The sequence below is a fragment of the Zonotrichia albicollis genome, chromosome 7, assembly GCF_047830755.1.
Source record: "Zonotrichia albicollis isolate bZonAlb1 chromosome 7, bZonAlb1.hap1, whole genome shotgun sequence".
In the NCBI taxonomy this organism is placed as follows: domain Eukaryota; kingdom Metazoa; phylum Chordata; class Aves; order Passeriformes; family Passerellidae; genus Zonotrichia; species Zonotrichia albicollis.
Genome location: NC_133825.1, coordinates 17,484,597 through 17,505,684, shown reverse-complemented (window position 1 = coordinate 17,505,684; position 21,088 = coordinate 17,484,597). Strand labels below are relative to the sequence as shown.

At 49.6% G+C, this 21,088-nt stretch overlaps 1 protein-coding gene across 1 annotated transcript in view; it reads right to left on the bottom strand.

Moving 5' to 3' along the window:
- Positions 1-12,745, bottom strand: part of COL13A1 (collagen type XIII alpha 1 chain) — a 93,616-nt gene extending 80,871 nt beyond the window's left edge. Inside the window, exons 1-2 of the mRNA XM_074544453.1 lie at positions 11,679-12,745; positions 3,775-3,844 (exon numbers count right to left, since the gene is read on the bottom strand). Coding sequence (XP_074400554.1) covers positions 3,775-3,844; positions 11,679-11,981 — 373 coding nt within the window. The 5' untranslated portion in view covers positions 11,982-12,745. The remainder of the gene's footprint in view (positions 1-3,774; positions 3,845-11,678) is intronic.
- Between the last annotated feature and the right edge of the window lie 8,343 nt (positions 12,746-21,088).

Below are 21,088 nucleotides of genomic sequence, written 5' to 3'. Positions count from 1 at the left end.
AACCTTCCTCTGCCTGCCAGTGCCTGGGAGCTGCCTCCTCCTGCAGCCCAGGTCCCGCCTCTGCCCCCGAGTGCTGCCACAGGGAGGGATGGAAAAGCCATTCAGCATCCCTCTGAGCTGCTTCCCTGCTTGCATGGCTGGCCGCCTCCGGCACCGCAGGCTCCCAACCTGACCAAGGAGAAACCGGACCAAAACAAGCACTGTGGAGGCAGAGGGAAAGCAGCCAGCCCTTTTTTTGCCTTTTTTTTTTTTTAAAGGGATATTGAAGACCAGAGCAGAGAGCCAGCACAGTGAAAAAAAGCCACGTGGGGACTGTGAAAATCAGAGCTGAGGAGAGGAAGATGGGAAAGGTCTAATAAAGAGAGTCACAATATACAAAATACACAAGCGCCCACCTCCGCCAGGAAAGCTGTGGGAAGGGATTGTGGTGTAATCCCTGGCTGCTTGAGCCTGCCCAGGCAGACACAGTCTGGATCTGCAACTGGATCAGGATTAGACCAGGAAAGCTTAGGTTTTTTGCCCTGTCAACCTGAAACAAAATGCTTTCCCCTTGCAGCATTTTTTGACTACATAGAGGAAATTAAGGGAGGTCAGTTGGCTGTAAGAGGATCCTCCAGCCTCAGGTAGCTCCTGACCACATCCACACACCATATGGAAAAGCATCTGCTCAGTCCCAGAAAAGTTCCCCAAGTCCCATCCATGCATTCAACAACCTCAGAGCAAAACAAGTGTGAGCTCTCTGCCCACACTCGGCCCCATCCCCAGCTCGGGGTCTGGGGTTGGAGAACAGCTGGGTGCACTCATTGCTGCCGTGGAGGTTTCTCTTCTCCAACTGTACAAAGTTGTCCCAGATCTGTCTAGCAGTGAGTGGGGACAGAATGAATGACAGAGGTTATCTATTGAAGGGAACAAAGTCATTAATTACCCAGATAGGTTATGTTAAACTTGAGGGCTGTGTCCTCCCCACCAAGACACTGCTGGAGAAGCCCACTGTGACTTCCAAACTCAAAAACCACAATACCAAGGAGCAACATCTCGCAGGTAGTCACACCCAGCCCAAGAGATCTGAAGTAGCTGCTCCCCAGTCAAACGAAGCTTGTATTTCCTTATCATTTGCTGTAAATACAGCTGTGCTGTTTTCCTGACCATGTTATTTCTAGAATCCTTATCACACGCTCTCAGATAGCCACAGCACAGTCACACACTTCACAATCTTCTTTTTCTCCTATTCCCAGCTTTCCCAAACCATGTCTGTTCACAATCCCATCTGTTCAGAAGCTCTTCCATGGCAATGGGTGACACCGCCCTGGACCTCCACATCCGCACGGAACAGGTCAGCAAATGAACTTGTCTTCCTTTTCCCCTTCTGTGCCATGCAGGGACCTGACTCCCAGCCAGGGATGAACTCAAATGTCACTTCTGATAAACATTTATTTTGCTGAGGAGCATGGTGTGTTTATAGGCAGCGAGAAGCAGCGGGCATGCGCCAAGTCTTGCGACATCCTGATGCTTCTGAATACCTTGGTCTCCCGCAAAAGTCATCTTGTCTGGTCCTTGGGGCGTTTTAAACACCAGGGGAAAAATGCATGGAGGAAAAGGACACCCAAGGCCTTGTGCTGGAAGAGAGACCACGCTGAAACGTGGTCAGGTGGCCTGCATTGCACCAGCCTGGAGACCAAAGGGAAACACCCTGGAGCAAAGGGTCTGAGAGGAGACAACAGCTGGCTAAAGGTGCCTTGGCTTCTGCACTGCTCCAAGGCAACCAAAACCTCACCTGCCTCAACATCAGCTTCAGACCATGGCTTCATCTCCTTAACAGATTAGCTCATGGGTGGGGGACAATTTCATATACAGTTTCTGTATCCACAGAATATTTGACAAAGACAAGCAAGTTGGACAGGTAAAAAGGAAGCCTCAATCCTTAGGAGACATTTATTATTATTATTATTATTATTATTATTATTATTATTATTATTGTTGTTGTTGTTGTTGTTGTTGTTGTCCTCCTAAATCAAAGCTGTTACTCGGCAATACTATGAGCTTAATGGAATGAATGGGCACCTAAGATTTATGAGAAATCCCGCAGAGATTGCTGCCAAAGCTTCCCAAGGGATGTGGGTATCTCTAACCAAGTGTTATGATCTCAATGCTGAAATACCTGGGCATTTCATCTACCACACAAGTGGTGTAGGAGTGACATTCAGATGGCCTCAGACAGGAACTAATATCTTTTTTCTCTGCTCTGCACTCAAGTTCAAAGTTTCCTTCTTCAAGCTGGCTCAGAAACACCAGGAGGACATTCACTCCTGTGGTTTTATGGCATTTATTTGTCAAGCCCAGGCAAGAACTTAAAAATGGAGGAGGGCTGTGATTTGTGTTCCCATTGAAGGGAAAATGTTGGTATTTAAAATCAGTCTAACTCAGTTTTGATCTGTTCTTTCGAGAAACGATACTTAGAAAACATTTTATTTGTACCATCTTTTAAATTTAAACCAAAACTGCTCCTGTTGTTTATTTCTGGGACTAAAACGAAAGTCCAACAGTCCTGATCTGGACTACTCAAATCAGGCTTTTTCCAATGTTCTACAAGTCTGGATCCTGGATTTTAGTTTTTTTCCACCACAAACCTGTAGACCTTTAACTCTTGCTTTTACAGGCTGCTGTGCTGCAAATTCATTTTACTCTGGCAAGTGACTGTGTCTATACAAGCCTAAATACAGTGATTTTTGAGACCTTACCTACAGCAAAACAACTCCTATGTAATTTTATCCACCCTTATCCCAACCGTTGGCCACATTTAAATACCCTTTGTTAAGCACACTGCCAGATACTGTCACACTGGACATGAAGGAGAGCCAAAGGGGAAACAACTGAAAATGGAAATGCTACTTTCATGTGCTCATCCAGACATAACCTTCCCTGCCACCTTCTTGGCAAAATTAGTTTCAGTCACCCAGTTTGCACATACAGATTCAAATTCTCCCAGAACTTCAGCTTTGGATGTGAGTGGTAGCTGGCACTTCTCTGTTTTTTTCTAGTCAAATGCATCAAAAGACAATGAGGAAGGCTGAATGATTCATACTCGTGGAATGAAATGCCATTCACAAACGTTTTTTCCATAGCAATTTGTCACTTATTGTATTGAAACCACTTCAGAAGATGTGTCTCAAAGAGCCTTTTGATATTAACATGATTAAAACCATCATGCAATTAGGCAATCCCATAATATTTCTGTATGTTATATGAGTGGGACCTCAAGTGACCACTTCATTCAAGCCCCTCATAAATGGCTGCTTCTGGCAGAAAACTGTTAATTCTGCAACATGCCTCAGATAGTTGTAGAACACCAAGGAATTCAAATCTTCTCACCCTAGAGGCATTTTGGCTCACCAAAATTCAGCTTTGGTGCTGGATCTAGCCTACATGTCCTAAATCTTCCAAAATCAGGCAAGAAAGATGCACTCCCCAAGAGCCTCTCTGCACAATTCAACACTGCTACCTAAAATCAGTGAGAACAGTGGCCGTCCAGATATGTCCTTCTCTTTTAGACATCCATCTGGATCTCTACCCCTTTTCCTGTTGCTCCTGTCAGATGTTGGCACCAGACTTGTTGCCCACATCTCCACATCAATTTCCTGCATTTGAGCAAACTGTTATGCAAGTACACGTAACTTTGCATTCACACAGGAGACTGCATTAAAAATCCTTCAAGTAAATGCAAAAACAAAAAAGTTTTGGTCACTTTGCCCAGTGCCAGCTGTCCCAGACCCTTACCTGCTGGGCAGTTGCATCGCTGGTGTGTGTCCCGAACTTCTCGATGTCTTGGCAAGTGGAACTTTAACTTCTGCCATGAGAGGAAAAACAGAAAAAGGATTAGTTTATACCATTGAAACCAAAGCCTCAAATTCTCAAAAAAAATGGAACTGGGAGGGGATGCTGCCCAAGTAGAGATGGGAGAGACAGGGCAGAGCAGTTTGGGAATGAAGAAAGGCAATAAAGTTCATAGCCCTTAACTAGAAATGCGGGGTTTGATTGAAAGCAGGCTGAGGCAGTTTCGCAATGGCCTCCAAATGTGGTCCCCCTGACAGGCATTACAAAACCAAGAGCCAGCAGTGGCAAATAAATTGGTTGGTGATTGTGTCCTTGTGACAAAGCCACATTTCTCACAAGACCCACTCAGTGGGCAGAAAATGAAGATCTGAAGCAGGTCCTCTTCCACCCTGCAGCACATTCCTGATGATCCTGGAGACACCTGGATAACAGAAGGGTCCCGCTGCGAGACTGTGGCTGAAGATGAACTGAAAACATCAACAGCATCCTCTGAAATCTTCAGACTCTGTGAAAATTAATTTTTCCCCCAAGGGCAAAGCACAACAAACCTATCAGGAGCTTCCACGAGGTGGAATTTTGTCAGAATGTTGATTTCATATATGAGTTTGGATTTCTAATGGTGCCGGCATGCCAGTCTCCTGCTCTCTGGGCCCATCTGTGCATCTCCTGAAGGGCAAATAAAATCCACCTGAGGTCACTGCATCTTCCCTCACTGGGAACATCAACAAAATTAACCCATGTCCTGAGAAAAATGTGCTTCAGGGGTAGCATCCTCACCACCCCTCACAGACTTTATAAAATAGCTGTAATTAGTGAAGAAAATGCAAATCAATCCAAATAGGTTATTCATTAATGCCTGCAAACCACACTTGGTTAATGATTTGAGACCACTGAGCTGCTGGGGTTCCTAAGCTCTGGAATCACTCTCTCTTCCCTCCTAACTTCCCATCCCCATTGAGCCTTCCTATTTTTTGAACTACTTCACAAGTGGGTCAATATTTCAAAAGAAATAGCCTTACATAGGACACATCAGAAGCCTGTGCCCAAGATCATATAGAAATTGCTTTATTTTCACAAGTAATTGAGCATCTTCCTGCAAGAAGACATCAGTTTGGGGAAAAACTCTTTTAGAGAGGATAAAAGTAAATCAACTTGTTTCCGCCTGGGATGAAGGAAGGCAGAACTGGCTGGAGTATTTCCATTTTTCACTTTGAAGGGACTGGCTTCTTCACTACAAGTCAAAAGAGTAATGGTTGCTGTGACTGACTAGAAATTAAATATTTTCAGAGCTTTATTTTGCATGGTAGATTGAAATGTTTTGATAGCAGGTTTATTTGATAGCAGGGTGAGGAGAGGGTTTCAGGCAAGGAAAATTGCCAGTTCCCATAGAGCATTTCATTGGTGTTTACCTTCTCAGTTAAAAGCACAGATATTCTGTGAATTTCTGCATTTGGGCACGTTCCCATCCTGCTGCCAGCCCAGATGGCACAGCTCTGCTCTGGCTTCTGACTGCTAGTGGTCAAACATAACATAGGCACAAGCAGGAGAGCAGAGCCTTCATTTGGATACTCACCCTGCTATGTGGACACACACAGCCCCACTCCCATCCACACATGTGCCAACCAAAACATCTCCAACACCACACTGCCACATTTGGGTGGTGCTCCCATGTTTGGAATCGGGCTCAGACAAGGAAGGGATGGTGGTTTGCAATGGCAGGAGCAGAAAGCCATTTCCTAGCCAGCAAGGGTCCAAACACCCTGCATGCAGCAGGGGCCGTTAGAGCACACAAATCTGCAAGGAAACATGGAACAGATCCCTGCCCCACCAAGGCCAGAGGCACTGGAGGGGCTGTAAGGGGGAATGGCTGATTTAGGCTGTGCCTAAGAAGCCTTGGCCGGGTTGCTGTGGAGGCTTACAAAGAGAGGAGCAGCACAACTGGACAGGGAAGTGATGACCCAGCAGGACTGGAGCAGGACTGGGAACGGAACAGGGCTGATAACATTTCCCTGAGGCTTTATCTGCAGGGTCAAGGCAGTGGAAAGACCTGGGACAACTGAAATAGCCTTCCCAAGGACAGGGGCCCCTGGGGAGGGAGGTGCTGGTGCTGCTGGGCAGGCTGGAGCACAGGCCTGTGCACCACGAGCATGCTGCCATCACTCACTGACCAGTATTTGGGCATTCTCCCCATCCCTCATGTCTCCCTCAAGCCCAAGAGCTCTGCACATCATGAGCATGCTGCCATCACTCCCTTACCAGCATTTGGACATTCTCTCCATCCCTCATGTCTCCCTCAAGCCCATGAGCTCTGCACACCATGAGCATGCAGCCATCACTCACTCACCAGCATTTGGGCATTCTCCCCATCCCTCATGTCTCCCTCAATCCCATGAGCTCTGCACAACTCTGCACACCATGAGCATGCTGCCATCACTCACTCACCAGCATTTGGGCATTCTCCCCATCCCCTGTGTCCCCCTCAAGCCCAAGAGCTCTGCACAGCTCTGCACACCATGAGCATGCTGCCATCACTCCCTCACCAGCATTTGGGCATTCTCCCCATCCCTCATGTCTCCCTCAAGCCCAAGAGCTCTGCACACCATGAGCATGCTGCCATCACTCACTCACCAGTATTTGGGCATTCTGCCCCATCCCCTGTGTCCCCCTCAAGCCCAAGAGCTCTGCACACCATGAGCATGCAGCCATCACTCACTCACCAGCATTTGGGCATTCTCCCCATCCCCTGTGTCTCCCTCAAGCCCAAGAGCTCTGCACACCATGAGCATGCTGCCATCACTCACTCACCAGTATTTGGGCATTCTCCCCCATCCCTCGTGTCTCCCTCAAGCCCAAGAGCTCTGCACATCCCTGGGGAGGGCAGTGGTGCCATGGGACTGCTCCCTTTTAGTGGGAGGCAAAACCTACCAGGGATTTAAGGAGCGCCTGGTGTTCATTCTCCTGCACAGTCTATTAAACAAACACTGCCACAGAAAAAATCCTTGGCTCTGGGAGACCTCAATTCAACTTTGGGTGGAGATGGGAAAACAAAACAAACCCCCCAGCCTTTTCTGCTTCCCTCGTTTCCATTGTGCAAAATATTGCCTGGTCCAACACAAGAAGCTGGCTTTGTTCAGGAGAGCAAACCAAATGTACTTTCCTCCAAAAATGTCATTTCCAAGAGAAAACCTTCATTCCCAGGCAATGGAAAAGCATTCTATTTTAGGGCAAGGTTGGCTTCTGTAAGCAAAATTTAAAAAGAGGATCGGCTCTGGGAATCCAGTGTTTGCAATCTCCTTCCTGGGATCTGGGGGATTTTCTTCACCTGAGGGATACCTGGAGCATGTAACATCAAGAGCAGCAACAGGCTGCCTTCCAGAAAGGCTGGAAACACCTCCCATGGAGGGGATTGCTTTGTCAGCAGAGCCTGCTCTGTCTGTCACGTTATCCAGTGACATAAGAGCTGCATCTTCCCCTGCAGCAGGGCAAGTGGCTGAAAGAAGCCTTTGCAGCACTGGGGCCACAGCTGACCAGCCCTGCCTGCAGCTCTGAGGATTCAGGAGCCATGGCACACTGCTGAGTGAGAGAAAAGGGAAAATCCCTTCTGCGAGAGGGCAAGGCCAGGAGGGTCACGCTGAAACACCTGCTGGGAATGGGCACTGAAGTCAGCACGGGCTTTTCCCGTGGGTTTGGTTAACTCACCACAAGTGTGACAGGACAGGGCTGACAGGGACGGACAGAGCAGCCACAGCAAGGCCACTTCTGACAGTAAAGTGTCATTAGGCTGCGGCCTCTTAAACCTTGCAGTGCCTGTCGATTTCGGATGGGCACTTGAGATTAGGTGAGAGGGAGGGCACTCCTTCAAAGGGGGCAGATTAATAGCTCTTTAGCATTCCCAGTTGTTTGCAGTCACCCGGGGAGGTGAAATCATTTCCCACCACTATCTCCAACAGCTAAGAGAAACACATTTTAAATAGATAATCTATTACAACCATCAGGAGGATTTCAGGGGTGGGTGGTTTTGTTAACTCTTATTGTTTTACCTCCAATTTCCCCGTTTTTTCTTAAAGGCCCAGCTCCTGGGATCATGTGGCACAAAGCAAAAGAGAGCAGGGAGTCCTCCCAGATGGAGCAAAAAGCTTGGCAATAACACCACCTAGGTACAGGGATTGCAAGCAGCTGAAAGGAAATGGAACTCAGCTACCAGAGAAGCTGAAAGAAAAAAACAGATCCCCTGACTGTGGGGCAAAGAACACTAAGCTAAAGATGTAAGCAGGGGATGCTTAAGCAAGCTGGCAGACCCCAAGAAACAAATGTGCAGTGTGCTTTGAGATACAGAATAAAATGACGGGGGAAAATGCTTCAGTTCAGGAGGGAAAGAGTTGCCTGGTGTCCCTGCTTTGCTTGCCCAAGGAAAGAGTTCCAGGGAAATGAGACTACTGGGAAAGCAGTGACGATCAGTGCTCCCTCCCCATTCACAGGCACATTCCTGAATCCCTTAAGAGTCGCTGAAACCACAACAAACACCTTCGACACAAGCCCCTGAGAAGGCTGAGGGGCAGCTGATCTTCCCCCAGGGTGCACGGGATACCCTGCTGCTACATCACACATACACATTTCTATCTCTACAAACTCACAAATTCTGGCATTTCTCTTTCCTAGCAACAGGACTGAATCCATCCCGTTCTCCACCCTGATGAGTTTCTGGCAAGTGAAATAGCACCAAGTGTTACCCAGCATGGGAAAGGAGCTTGTTTTCTTCTTTGGAAAGCTCTGCCTCTCTTGCAAATGCCAGTAGTGAGTTTATTTGTATGATTTTATGATGTCTCATAAATGCAGAGGAATTCGAATTCCTACATGGAGTTCAAGTTCTCCCTGTACTACCTGCTTCTGGCCCATTCTGCACAGATGTTTTTACAAGAAAACCTAGTCAATTTACGTCTGGTAGGAAATTCCCTGGTGGCACTCGCCTACACCAGGCAGAGGTTTACACAGTAGCACACGAAGCACTGGTCAGGCTGCTTTGGGAAAGCATCTGCCGCCCTCTCCTCACTCCTCCTGAGCTGAGATGGAAACTCGGCCACAGGCAGCCACCAGTGCTCGAAAACCAGGCTCTGAGATGGAGAAAACATCCCCACCAGCTGCCTTAAAATTAACATCTTAGGCAAACCACCCCAGCTCCTCTCCCTGCCACTTTGCTTCATTTTTGCATGTCTAGAAGAAAGGCCTCTGAAAGGACTTTGGCAATTTGCACTTTGCAATCTGTATGGTGTCCCCTGCAGAGCCTTGGGAACACCCAGGGCACACCTGGGCACACTCATGGCCCAGACTGGAGGGCTTTACACACTCCAGCTCAGAGCAATACAGGTTTGGAGCACAACCTTCGAGCTCCTCTATCAGCCCTCACAGATTTTACTTATTCACATCCCTCCAGCTCATCTTCACAGCCACCAGAGCTAGAAGCGTGCTGTGCCTTCCCTCCCACCTCTGATCAGCTTTTTCTAAAGCTGGGGTTCCTTTAAAGCATTGCTGGTTTGTTTTGTGATGGATTCACCGAGCTGGCAGCTGTGAAACCCATTAAGGTTGAAACACCAGGAAACGATGAGGATGTGGCAATGAGAGGGTCTGAGCAGGGGGAGATGAATTTCCCACTTTCACGTCCATCACAGCAAACCCATCTGCAGCCCCTCTCCCCCACTCACGGTCAGCATGACTTATTTTGCTTACTTACTTATTTTCTCCCATCCTTTCCCTGTTCTGTTTGTCTACCTTGTTTTCCTCCATCCTTGACCCCTCAGTCAGTCCTGGGCCCCACTTCTGACATAATGAAAAGAGGACCAGAAGGATTTTTCTTTCCTTTTCATCTGTCACCAGCAGCCCCGTGCCCTGGGCCTCGAGCTGGTGGTCCATGCCAGTGCCTGTGCTGAGTGTGCAGCTCAGATGCTTAGCACAGGTGGGCAGCACAGCTGGCAAGGGTGTCCTCCTCCATCCTTCCTCCTCCACAGCCTCCAGCACTTTCCTCCAAGCTCTTTTTGAAGCTGTGGCCCACGATGGAGCTGGTGACACTGGTGGCACTCAGGAGCAAGTGCTGGCCCCTCAAGCTGTAGTTCCTGTCCTACTCCCACACGGGCTGCAGCGGGGACTGTGGGCACCCCCAGGGGCACAGGAGGGGCTGCTCAGGAAACCGGGGTGCTGCTGGGCACACGGGCATCACGAGACCCCCGTTTCCTCGCTAAGCCGAGCTATAAAAAGGTGTAAAGGTGTCGCTGCCAGCAGCACACGGGGCCATCCGGCCCCAGGCACCATTCCCGGGAGGCACTTCTCAAATCTCCACACAGATAAACTTCAACTGCCCAGCAGCAGCTGAGGGAATGCTGCACCATCCCCTGCCTGGTGGCAGGGAAGGAGTCCCTGCATCAGAGTGCAGCCACAGGGCACAGATCCAATCACTCACAATGCTGCTGCCTCCCCATACCCCTTTTTAAAGTAGGATATTGCCCCATGGACCCTGTGTTTCCCTTATTCCTCATCCAGAGAGGCAGCTCAAAACCGTATCCTCCAGCTCCTGCAGTGTTTGCTAGCTCCAGGTTCACAACTTTTGGCTGCACAGCCCAGCAGATCCAGGGACTGCTCTCACAAGACCCATAAACAGAAGCTGAGCCTGTCAGCTGTAAGTTTGAACTCCTCACCAGAGACTTTCACTGCTCCTAGAAAGCAGGAGGGGCTCCAGGTCACCCCAGGTGCCAGGCAGCGGTGCCCAAGGCAGGTCTCAGTAGTCAGCACTGTGATCATCCCATTCCTCACCTCATCTGGCAGCAGCAGCCCAAAAGAGATTTTTTTCAGCTGCAAACAGTTTTTGGGCTAGCCCCAGGGATCTCTCCAGCATGACTCAAGCCAAAGCTGGAGCAAACAGAGAAAAGGAGAGGTGGGTGGAAATGGCTGCAGCCCTGAATTTCACCCCCAAGCCTCTCCTAGAGCTGTGGGAACAGGTCAGTGGGACCTGTCTGGAGAGTTCAGAGACATGAGCCACCATCTGCTCCCTGACACATGTCAACAGCACTTCAAAGCCCAACAAGGCAAGGAATACTCATTGCAGCCAGAGCAGAGGAACACAGACAGCCCCCAGCAGCATCAACACAGCAAAGTAAAAGGTGTCAGCAACAATAATCTGTGCTTTTGGGTTCTCTTTATTGACCTGCTGAAACCAGTAGCAGCATTCCCCCATCACCAGAGGAGAGCCCACAGTGTCCAGTGGAGTTTGGATGGGACTCAAATGAGTATAGCACAGCCATATGCTCTGCATTGATGCCCTGGCAGTACCAGAAACCATCCTGGCAACACCAGTGTGTCTCATTTGTCTGAGCCGGGAGCTGTGGAAGGAATTAGGTCTGGTACAGCAGCAATACCAGCCCATCACAACATTGGGGTGCTTGCAATTACCTCTTCAAATAGCCATGCTGGCTGTGACATGCCTTGCCTGTCCCCCTTCTGGGGCTCAAACCCAGGCTGAATGCCCAGGTTTAACCTCTAATTCTAACTCTTTCAGCGTGCAAGACTCCTGAAGAGAAGGGCTGGGGGGTTTTGCCTCCCCAGCAGGGTAAGGGATGAGGTTTTCCTCTTTGCAAAGTGCTTCAGCTACAGCATGGGCTGAGAGAAGTAAATGCCAAGCAAGTTTGAGAGGTGGGAGGGACCTGAAGGAACAGGGAATTCAACCTAGCAGCAGCATCACTCCTGCAGAGATACACTTTTAAGGAAGGGGGAAAAATGGATAATAACGTGCCTATGCAAGCATGCATATGCCTAAACCTATACTACTACAACCTATACATGCAAAATGCAAGAACACTGACCTCATTGAGCAGTTGGTCAACTCTTCCCAAAATAGCCGTCTCCATTTGGTCTGCCGAGAGCCAGGCAGGGAGCTGTGTGGGTCTGTCTGCTTCCAAGTGGGACACGCGGGACTGCAGCTCGGAGGTGCGAAAGTACAGCAGGAGGCTGAGCACCAGAGAGAGCAGGGACACGCCGGGCAGCCCCGAGCCCAGCAGCAGAGGGAGGCGGCAGCACCGCTCCCCATCGCCGCTCCGGGGGGGAGCCACACACCCCCTGTCAAAAGCTGCTTCGTCGACGCCTTTCCAGCTCTTCTCCTCCAACATTCCCTCCCTGTCCTGAGAAACAATAAATAAATAAATAGAATAAATACAGCTTTGCTCCTACTCCAAGACGCGCAATCCAGAAGGCATAAAAGAAAAAGAACGTCGGAGGGAATCCCAGCGCCAGCAAATCACAAGTGACAGCAATAATGACAAAAGTGGATGGAGGGGGGGTGTCTTTAAAAAATAAAAACAAACCACACACACATAAAAGGGGTGCAGAAAAAAGGGATCCAACTGCAGCAAAGAGTGCGAAGGGGGGAAAAAATAATCTGATCGAGATATTATTTTTTTTCCTCCTGTATTTCAGTCTTTTGGTTCGCTGGTAAGTTTTTGATTCTTTCTAAGCTGTCAGTTTCAGTTCCTTCGCAGACTGGCCAGGAGCTCGCACATGAAAGTCCCCATTAGAGAGAGGTAATTCTCAGCTGCTCCGGCGACGCTGTGCTCTGGCTGATCGCGGCTCCCCTGTAACATGACACACTCCCTCCGAACTACGGGGCTGGGATGAGCGAGCTGCGCGGCTTCCCAAAGTAACCTCCTCTGCTCGCCCTCTCTCTCCACCTCTCCCTTGCCGCATGATTTATTTATTTATGCAAAGCGCCGGGGTGGGATCGGGCAGTGGGACGCCCCTGTCCCGCTCGGTCCCCAAACCACCTCTCCGCCGCCAGCCCGTCCCTTTGAAGTGACTCTCGCCGAGGTTATTTATAGTGGCAGGAAAGAGATTGTAAAGCAGAGGCTGGGCTCACACCAGCCCGCGTCTTCCTCTCCTCCAGGCAGCCGGCAGCGCTTTATGGGATGGCACAAAGGGGCTGTGGCGTCCCCCACGCAGATCCTGGGGCAGCCCCCGGGCACCGGCACTGGGGGATTTGGACCCCGGTATTTTGAGGAGAGCGGCCAGGCAGGGCGAGAAGCAGAGGGAAACATCTGGAAACAAGAGCCGGCAGCTGAGGGCTCTGCAAGGAACAAGCGAAGGGCAGCAGGGAGAAACGCCCCAGGCAGGCTGCAGTGCAAGGGGGGAACATCTGGGGCCTGACCTGGGGGTACAACATGCCAAGGGTGCTCAGAGGAACCAATCTGCTGAGGCCCTCTAGTGAAGCAGAACTTCCCATCAGCCGCGTGTCCCACCAGGCACGGGGCACCAGACAGACAGACAGACAGACAGACAATCCCCCTTTGGCAAGGAGCAGTCTCCCCAAAACGTGCCGTAGGGCAGCTCCGAGCCATGCGTCTGGGAAACAAAGCCTCCTTCTGTTCTGCAGCAGCAAGGGAGGGCCACCTCTCCCAGTTTTTCTGAGCATAACATACAATATTTTATCCTCCGGGGTGACATGCAGGCTCTGCTGAGCCCCTGCCTGTCTGTCTGTCCGTTCTTTCATCCTCTCCTTGAGCACGCTCAGCAGCGAGGCAGCACAGAGCTCACCGTGGTGCACAGTCATTAAAAGCCAGGCAGCAAATTGGTCTCTTAAAATCTGGCTCCCTTGTGGCTCTTCTGCTGTCATTTACACGTTTTAAATGAAGATTTTGCGTGCAGTCTGTGCTGGAAATGAACTGGCAGAGAAAACTCATATTCATCTCTGGCCTGGTCTCTGTTTCAGGGGGCTGGAAGAGCCAGACCCTCTGGGAGCAGGTTAACGCAAGCACGAGCTGTTTCTGCACCAGACAAACCCTCAGAGGGCCCGGTAGCACACAGCCCCAATTCTTTGGATGGCCTCATGCCTTTCACAGCCACTCACTTCCCAAAGTGGGGTTTTAGCGTCTGCGAGGCAGGAAATCCTTTCTTTATTTCTTTTAGTGGGTTTTCTTGTCATCTCACTGCTCAAATTTGCGTTGCTGTTCTGGCATGCAGGGAAAACACCCCTCTGATGGCTGCAGCCTTTCAACAGCTTTTCATATGAGCGGGGCAGAGATGTGTAACCCACAGACCTGGCACACAAAGGGTGTCTATTCCTTCAGGAGGTGTAGCCACCCTGGTCTCCTACCCCCTGTGTTTGCAGCCTGCTTCTTTACAAAAGGAAAAGAAGTCTTTGAGGCCCTGGCTCCATGGGAGTTACCCAAGATACCACCTGCAATCACAGCAAATAAGTAGACAGAGAGAAATGAAAGGGAAATGCCTAGAGGCTGATGATACAGCGTTTGAGAAGCAGAGATCTTCCCAGGAAAATACCAGATAGCAGCTGGTGCTGAGTGTCCTAAAGGGTGCTGCAGTACCCTATCTAAAGATGGGGTTGAACTATTAAGACTGCAGCTACCTGCCTGTGTTATACAAAGTTTCACCTAAGGCTGTCTGTCTCTCCCCCCTTTATACCTTGTGTTTCCAACCTAAGCACTGAAATCACAAAAACGCACCCTCTAAGCTAAATATGGAAATCTGCTGGGTGTCTACATCTCTTTCCCCCCACTGGCTGGGGACAGCTCTCTGCTCTTTTGCCTGGTTTTTGATACAGATCCTGCAGTGCAGACACGAGCATCGCCTGAATGGCTCTGTAAGTGCCTTTTCCTGCCTCCCCCCAGCCCCTCTCCAGCTGATCAGCTCATTTGGAGGGTATGTCATAGCTGCTGCAGGCTGGGGAGCTGCACCCACACGGGTTTCACGCAGGAGCCTTAGCTGCAGATGTGCAGGAGGATAATTTTTATATCCATGAGATATTACGGAGCCCTGTCATCCCATGCCAATAGAGATGGACTAATTTAGCCCCAAACCTGAGCCAGCTGTGCATGTCGAGTCTGCAGCACTGCTCAACCAAAAAGCTGCCTCCAGAGACAGGCCTGGCATGTGGAATCATCTCAGCACTCCTTGGGCTGAGCACAGCCCACACTGCAGCTCTCTCAATGCTATGAGAGGAGGTGAGCGCTGGCCTCAAACCAGTCCTCCTGCAAGTTCCTGACTCTCAAAGTTGGTGGAGTAGAAACAAATACTTGCAATCAGGAGTAATTTCACTGACTGGTAACTCTTAGAAAGCCCCGCATATGCTGAGCTTGAGGCTGTATCCCTCTTTCCTCAGGGAGGTTGATGATATTCCCTACAAGGACAGGAACCACACACTTCCGTTGCTTCCAACACTCTTCCAGGATGTTTAAGGACCTCAGCACAAACATGTTAAGAATTGGACCAAACAGAACTCATATAATTTCCCAAAGCAGCTAAAACTCCTCTGTACAATGAAAAAGTTTCAAATTTAGCCCATGGCACTGGGTCAATTGATCAGTTACAAGCAGGTGTGGAAGATTCCAGCTTGGTCAGTCTCGAGCTGGCACAGGCCCTTTGTCCTTCTCAGGGACATGTGTATGTGGGCAAAGCACCCACAGAGCTTGCCCAGCACTGCTCTGCAACAGACACACGGTGCTCACAGTATGTGGGGATTCCTCAAGTGGCACAATGTGCTCTCATTGCCATAGACCATAAACCTTCTCTGACCCAAGGCAGGTGCTGTGGGCATGAACCACTCCATGCCACAGGCCAGAAATGGATAGAGCTGGGCATGGATCAGGTTCTTGCTTCTATGAGCACAGTTCAAGCCAGCCAGGTATCTACAACAGGCCTTCACCTGTAAAGGGATAGAGAACAGCAGCAGGCTTTGCTCACCTTCCATCACTTAAAGACAACCTTCTATTAAAAAATAGTGTCCTTCCTGTCACCAACTGGAAGTTGAAGCCAGCTGCCTGGCGATGCCATGTGCTCTGCCCTGCCACTAATCTTCCCCTTTTCAGACCATTTACCAGGGAGAAAAACCCCACCCCAGTTCTCTTTCTGTTGTTCTGCTTTCCCCCTCCCCCTGCCCCCTGCAGGAAACACGGGGGGCTTGGTGTGCTGGAAGCAGCCATTAACCAGCAGCCGACATCTCCAGCTATTGTAAATACATTAACTCAAGGCCTTTCCCTGCATTTATTAGGCTCGAGAACAACATCTGGAAACAGATGTTTTCTGAGCAGAGAAGAGAGGAGGAAGGAGGGTAACAAACCAAGGGGGTGGGAAGGACTCTTGCAAGTGGAAGTACATGGTCTGCAGACCATCCCTGTGCAAAATGCTGCTCAGATGGAGCACTGCAAGGGGCTGAGGCAGCACAGCCACATCCCTCCGAGGCAAGGCAGCGAGAGTGGAACATCTCAGGGGGGGATGTTGCCTGACAGAAACAGCAATGGGGGAACAGAAAAACTCCCAGCAGCTTGCAGGGCCCTTGGGAGGAAAGGTCAGCACACACTCACACAAATGGGACACCGGGGCAGAGAGATTCAGGGTTTTTTTTTCCTTTCCTGGTCCTGGACCTTCCCAGTCCTCAGCTGCTCTATATCCCAGAGGCTGTAGTGGGACAGTGTCACCTCCAGAACAGTTTGGCAGCATCTGCCACTGTGCAGGCAAGGTGTAGGGCTCCCAGAGTGTCCTGTGTGTCCCAAGCAGCCTGTTCCCAAAAGGCAAGCAGAGTGGAAACCTCCCATGCCAGGGACTCTGAAGGACCAAGGGGTCCCGCTCTGATGTGGAGTCTTGATGTCATGGCTCAAATTTAGACAAGTTTTAGAAAATTACACAGTGTTAACTCTGGACAAAAGGCAAGCATGCACATGCATACTTAAAAACATATCTCATGGCAGTATTGTGAAACTCCATTCTCAACTAGATACACTTTGGCTTAGGTACCAGAGATGCCTAAGGTACAATAGAGGTCTGAGATCAAAGCTTCCCTGCATTTCTTTTGTGGGAAATGCAGTTTTACACATACACATACCCTCTCTTTGTATTAAAATAAAACTAAACCCAACAAACAACTCCAAAAACTAAAACAGAAAAAACCCCATAACCCCATAACAAGGATTTTGTCATCTTTAACCTCAGGTTCACAATGGGTATCTCCACACCCTTGTCTCTCTGAGATGCAGTTACACATACTTTGCAAGCAAGGTCAGGAATATTGAGTATTACCTACCTAATTTGGTATTTGTTTATAGCAAGCTTTAAGTGGCCTATGGAGCAGAACAATTCCCGCCCGAGGAGCTGCTCTAACCCATTGTGGAGTTATAGAATAAAGACACATTTGATCCTTTGGGAAAAGCGTTATGAAAATACATGGAAAAAATATACTGTCCATGCATAGTAATATCATGGCTGTTTTCAATCACTTGGTCTCCTCCTAAACAAAGGGGCTCACTGCACAATATGAACTCCTAGCACTGGCAGCAGCAAAGGAAGCAAGCAAGAAGCAAAGTTAGCAGTATCTGGTTAGGCTTTTATATTTTCATGACCCTAAAATGCCTGAGCTGGTTGTTGCCTCCGTCCCAGCCAAGCCAAAGGGGCTTTGTGCAGCTGCAGTGCTGGGAACCTGTCCCCAAGCTGTGTGAGAACAGCCAGGCAGAGCTGAGCCACGTCCAGCAGCTCCCGCAGAGGCTGTGTCAGAGCTTCCAGGAGAGCAAGGAGCAGGCACAGGTTGTGCACAGTCTGGGGCCGCCCCACCTCTCGCACACCCCGCGGAGGGGAGGCTCTGCTGGAGCAAAGCAGGGGACAGCAAGTGGTGGACTCACAGTTAAACTGCCCACGCTTGTCCTTGTGTTTCCAACTAACCTCTCACCTTTTGTTCAGATGATGAAGGAAACGGCTCTGAGCAAACCAGGCTCTGCACCCTTCTTCATGGAGGAACTTTTTTCTCACAGCAGAAGCCCTGCACGGCCAAGAAGCATTTCACAGGAAGAAGTTTGATTTCTTTGCAGCAGTTGTTTGGTTTTTTGTTTGTTGCTGGGCTTTTTCTTTCTTGTTTGGAGCTGATTTTTAATTTTCAGTGCCAGTGGAGTCTGCAGAGATGGTCATCTCTGCTAGGCTGTTTTCTACTGTTATCTTGGTTCCTGCAGAGCCTGGGTGGGAAAGAGAAGTTAAATTAAGAACAACATTGCTACAAATAAGACAAGAAAAAGCCTCCATTCCCTGTGGCACTATTCCCTGCAAGGCTAAGAATTCCCACAGCAGCCTGTGGGAGGTGGGTTTTGCTCATGGCAGAGCTGTGCCTACACTGGGAGAGCTGCTTTGGAAATTCTTTGTTTTGGTGAACCTGGGAAATCCCTGGTGCAGAACATTGCTACAGGCTCACAGCACAGCTGGAGCAGTACAAAGCTTTAGCTGTAGCAAAGAGGCTCTTAGACCGAACACTCAAAACCTTCTCATCCAGGTGGAAAAATAAAGGTGAGGTTTTCATGCATGAAATCATCAGGGCACAACATTCTCCATCCCAAGGCTGGGGCTCTGAGGAAAAGCTCCTCTGTTCCCAACAGCACCAATCTCAGGCACTGTATGCTCAGTTAGTTACTTGCACACCGTGGTGCTCACCACAGAGCCTTGGCACACGTGGGGCTGATAAGCCAGAGCACTGATTTGCATTTAGATTTACCATTAAACAGTTTAGTGAAAAGCTACTGCTGAGTGCCTTCAGCCTCACTGCACAGCAGGGCTGTTCCATCCACCCAAAGCCCACCCTGCTGCAGGCTCCCCCTCACCTCTGCCAGGCAGAGGGCTCCTGGTAATCCTCCACTATCTATTTCCATACACATCACTAAGGAAACCCTTTCTCTTCAGCTTTGGAAGGTGCACATCAGTCTCAAGCTGCCACCAAAGCCAGGACAACCAGTCCATAGATGTAGGGTGAACACCCTATGGGGTGAGCCTGAGACAGAGCCAGAAACCCCAAAATTTGGGTCCAGCCCAGGGCCAGCCAGGTGCCACATGCACGGGGGAGAGAGGCAGAGCTGTGTCACAGCTCTCTCCAGGAAAACCAAACCCTGCAGTGCCAGGGCAGGCGAGCATCCCTGCTCAAGCAGCCAGGATGAACCCACAGCAGCTTTGTATGAACTTTGAAGTTAATGAATCAGAGCTGGGAGGAGTGGGAAACCCAGGCTAAGTGACAACTGCACTGGGGGAGGCAAAAGTAATGAAGCAAGGCTCCCCCAGAAGACTGATTGTTTGGGAATCCAGAAGAGAAGGAGAATGGATATAGCAAGCTCAGGAAATTGAAAACAACTTTAGGTGAATACTTCCTCTCATTCCAGCTCTTGGTCTTTTATCAAAGCTGCTTCAGAGCCTGACAGCAGCGTGCAAGGCAGCTCTGCTCCACCGTAATGCAAAAGGCAGGCCCAGAGGATGAGAGGTGAGTGGCTAATGGAGCGGAGTCGGGTTCAATTTCCCTGGAAATTCCTCCAGAGGAAAGCCAGGAGACAAGGAGCACTGCTGATGTCCCTCTGCAGCACCACTGCTCCCCTGTGCAGGGCAGAGCCCTCACCCATGCCCTCTGCCCCCCAGGGGTCACTCCTGCACACACACAGTTATCACTGTGTAATCTCTAAATATCGTCCAAATTTGAGCCATGACATCAAGACTCCACATCAGAGCGGGACCCCTTGGTCCTTCAGAGTCCCTGGCATGGGAGTTTTCCACTCTGCTTGCCTTTTGAGAACAGGCTGCTTAGGACACACAGGACACTCTGGGAGCCCTACACCTTGCCCACACATTGGCTCAGTGGCAGATGCTGCCTCTGGGATATAGAGCAGCTGAGGACTGGGAAGGTCCAGGACCAGGAAAGATAAAAAAAATACCCTGAATCTCTCTGCCCCGGAGTCCCATTTGTGTGAGTGTGTGCTGACCTTTCCTCGCAAGGGCCCTGCAAGCTGCTGGGAGTTTTTCTGTTCCCCCATTGCTGTTTCTGTCAGTGTGAGGGAGAGGCAAGCAAGGTGGAGCAGATGGATGGTGTCAGGGAGCAGCATGGCTCCACGGCAGAGTTTTCCCTCCCACCACCGCTGCTTTCATAGCACCCGATGTAAATCCTCCCTGGCAGGGTAATTACCCTGCTTTGTTAAAAGCAGCTCTACCTGTAAACCTTCAGCCATCTCCGGAGTCTCTTCCAGCTTGCTGGGTTTTTAGCTGCCACTGGGGGCTCTGCCTCCTTTTAGCAGCATCACAGGGGGAAAGATGCATTTCTATCTTTGCACATGTTCAAAGATGCATTTCTATCCCAAAGGCAAGACCAATTCACACGATGGCTGCAGTATTCAAGATGTGGCATCTCCATCATGCCCAAAGGGCATGTCTAAAGCTGAGTGCCAATAAACTTGTTTTAAGAGAAAGGGTCCAATACTTCTCCTTTGGGGACTCATTAAAGTCAATGGAAAAAAGCTCTTTTCAGCTTCCTTAGTCTTTGCCACTTAGGTCGTGTGCCAGCTCAGCATGAGTTCAGTCACTCTAGATTTATGCCAGTCCAGAAAAAGGGAATCTGTTGTTATAGGCCCCAGTGAGAAGAGGGGAGATCTGGGTCATCCCACTACCAAACTCACTGTCCACATGGCTGAGCCAAGCACTCCTTTTTTACCTCAGGCATCTGAAACCTCATCTTGATGCCCTGCAACATTCTTCCTCTTTCTCCTCAATAAATCAGTGCTGTCCACTTCACGTGCATGCTTTGTACCTTCTTCAAGTTTGAGAGGCCTGTTGATGATTGCAAACAGCAGGAAGTAAAGTATAGATAATTACTAGATCAGTACTAAGTAGTAAACAGACCCTTGCAGTGGCCCTTGAAGGACACCAGTCTCAAATGGTGGCTCAAAAAATATTTTTCTTTAATTTGGCCAGATGCTGCTACCAATGCAGTGATTAAAATAAACTTCTCTGCTTTAAGAGGAGAGGAGACAGCATGGAACCCTTTGAGAGCAGGGACTGCTGCCTACCACACACCTTGCAAATCACAGAACAATTTAGGTTGGAAAAGACCTCCAAGATTATGGAGTGTAACCTTTGTCCAATCACCTCTTTGCCAACAAAACCACAGCACCAAGGGACACACTCAGACATTCCTTGAAAACCTCCAGGAATGGTGACTCCACCACCTCCCTGGGCAGCCCCTTCCAGTGATTGGAAACCCTGTAGGTGAAGAAATTCTTCCTGAAGTGCCTGTGTCAATGGATTTTGCAATGGATCAGGGCAAATCCACCACAAACCATGTTTATCACAGAGGTCTGCCTTTCCTGAGGGCTCGGATATGTGTTGGTGAGGAAGGAGCTGGGAGCAGTGCTTGGCCCTGCACACAACTGTCCCTGCATATTTGGAGCACGGGGCTTTAGCGCAGGGGCTGAAATATCACGCCTAT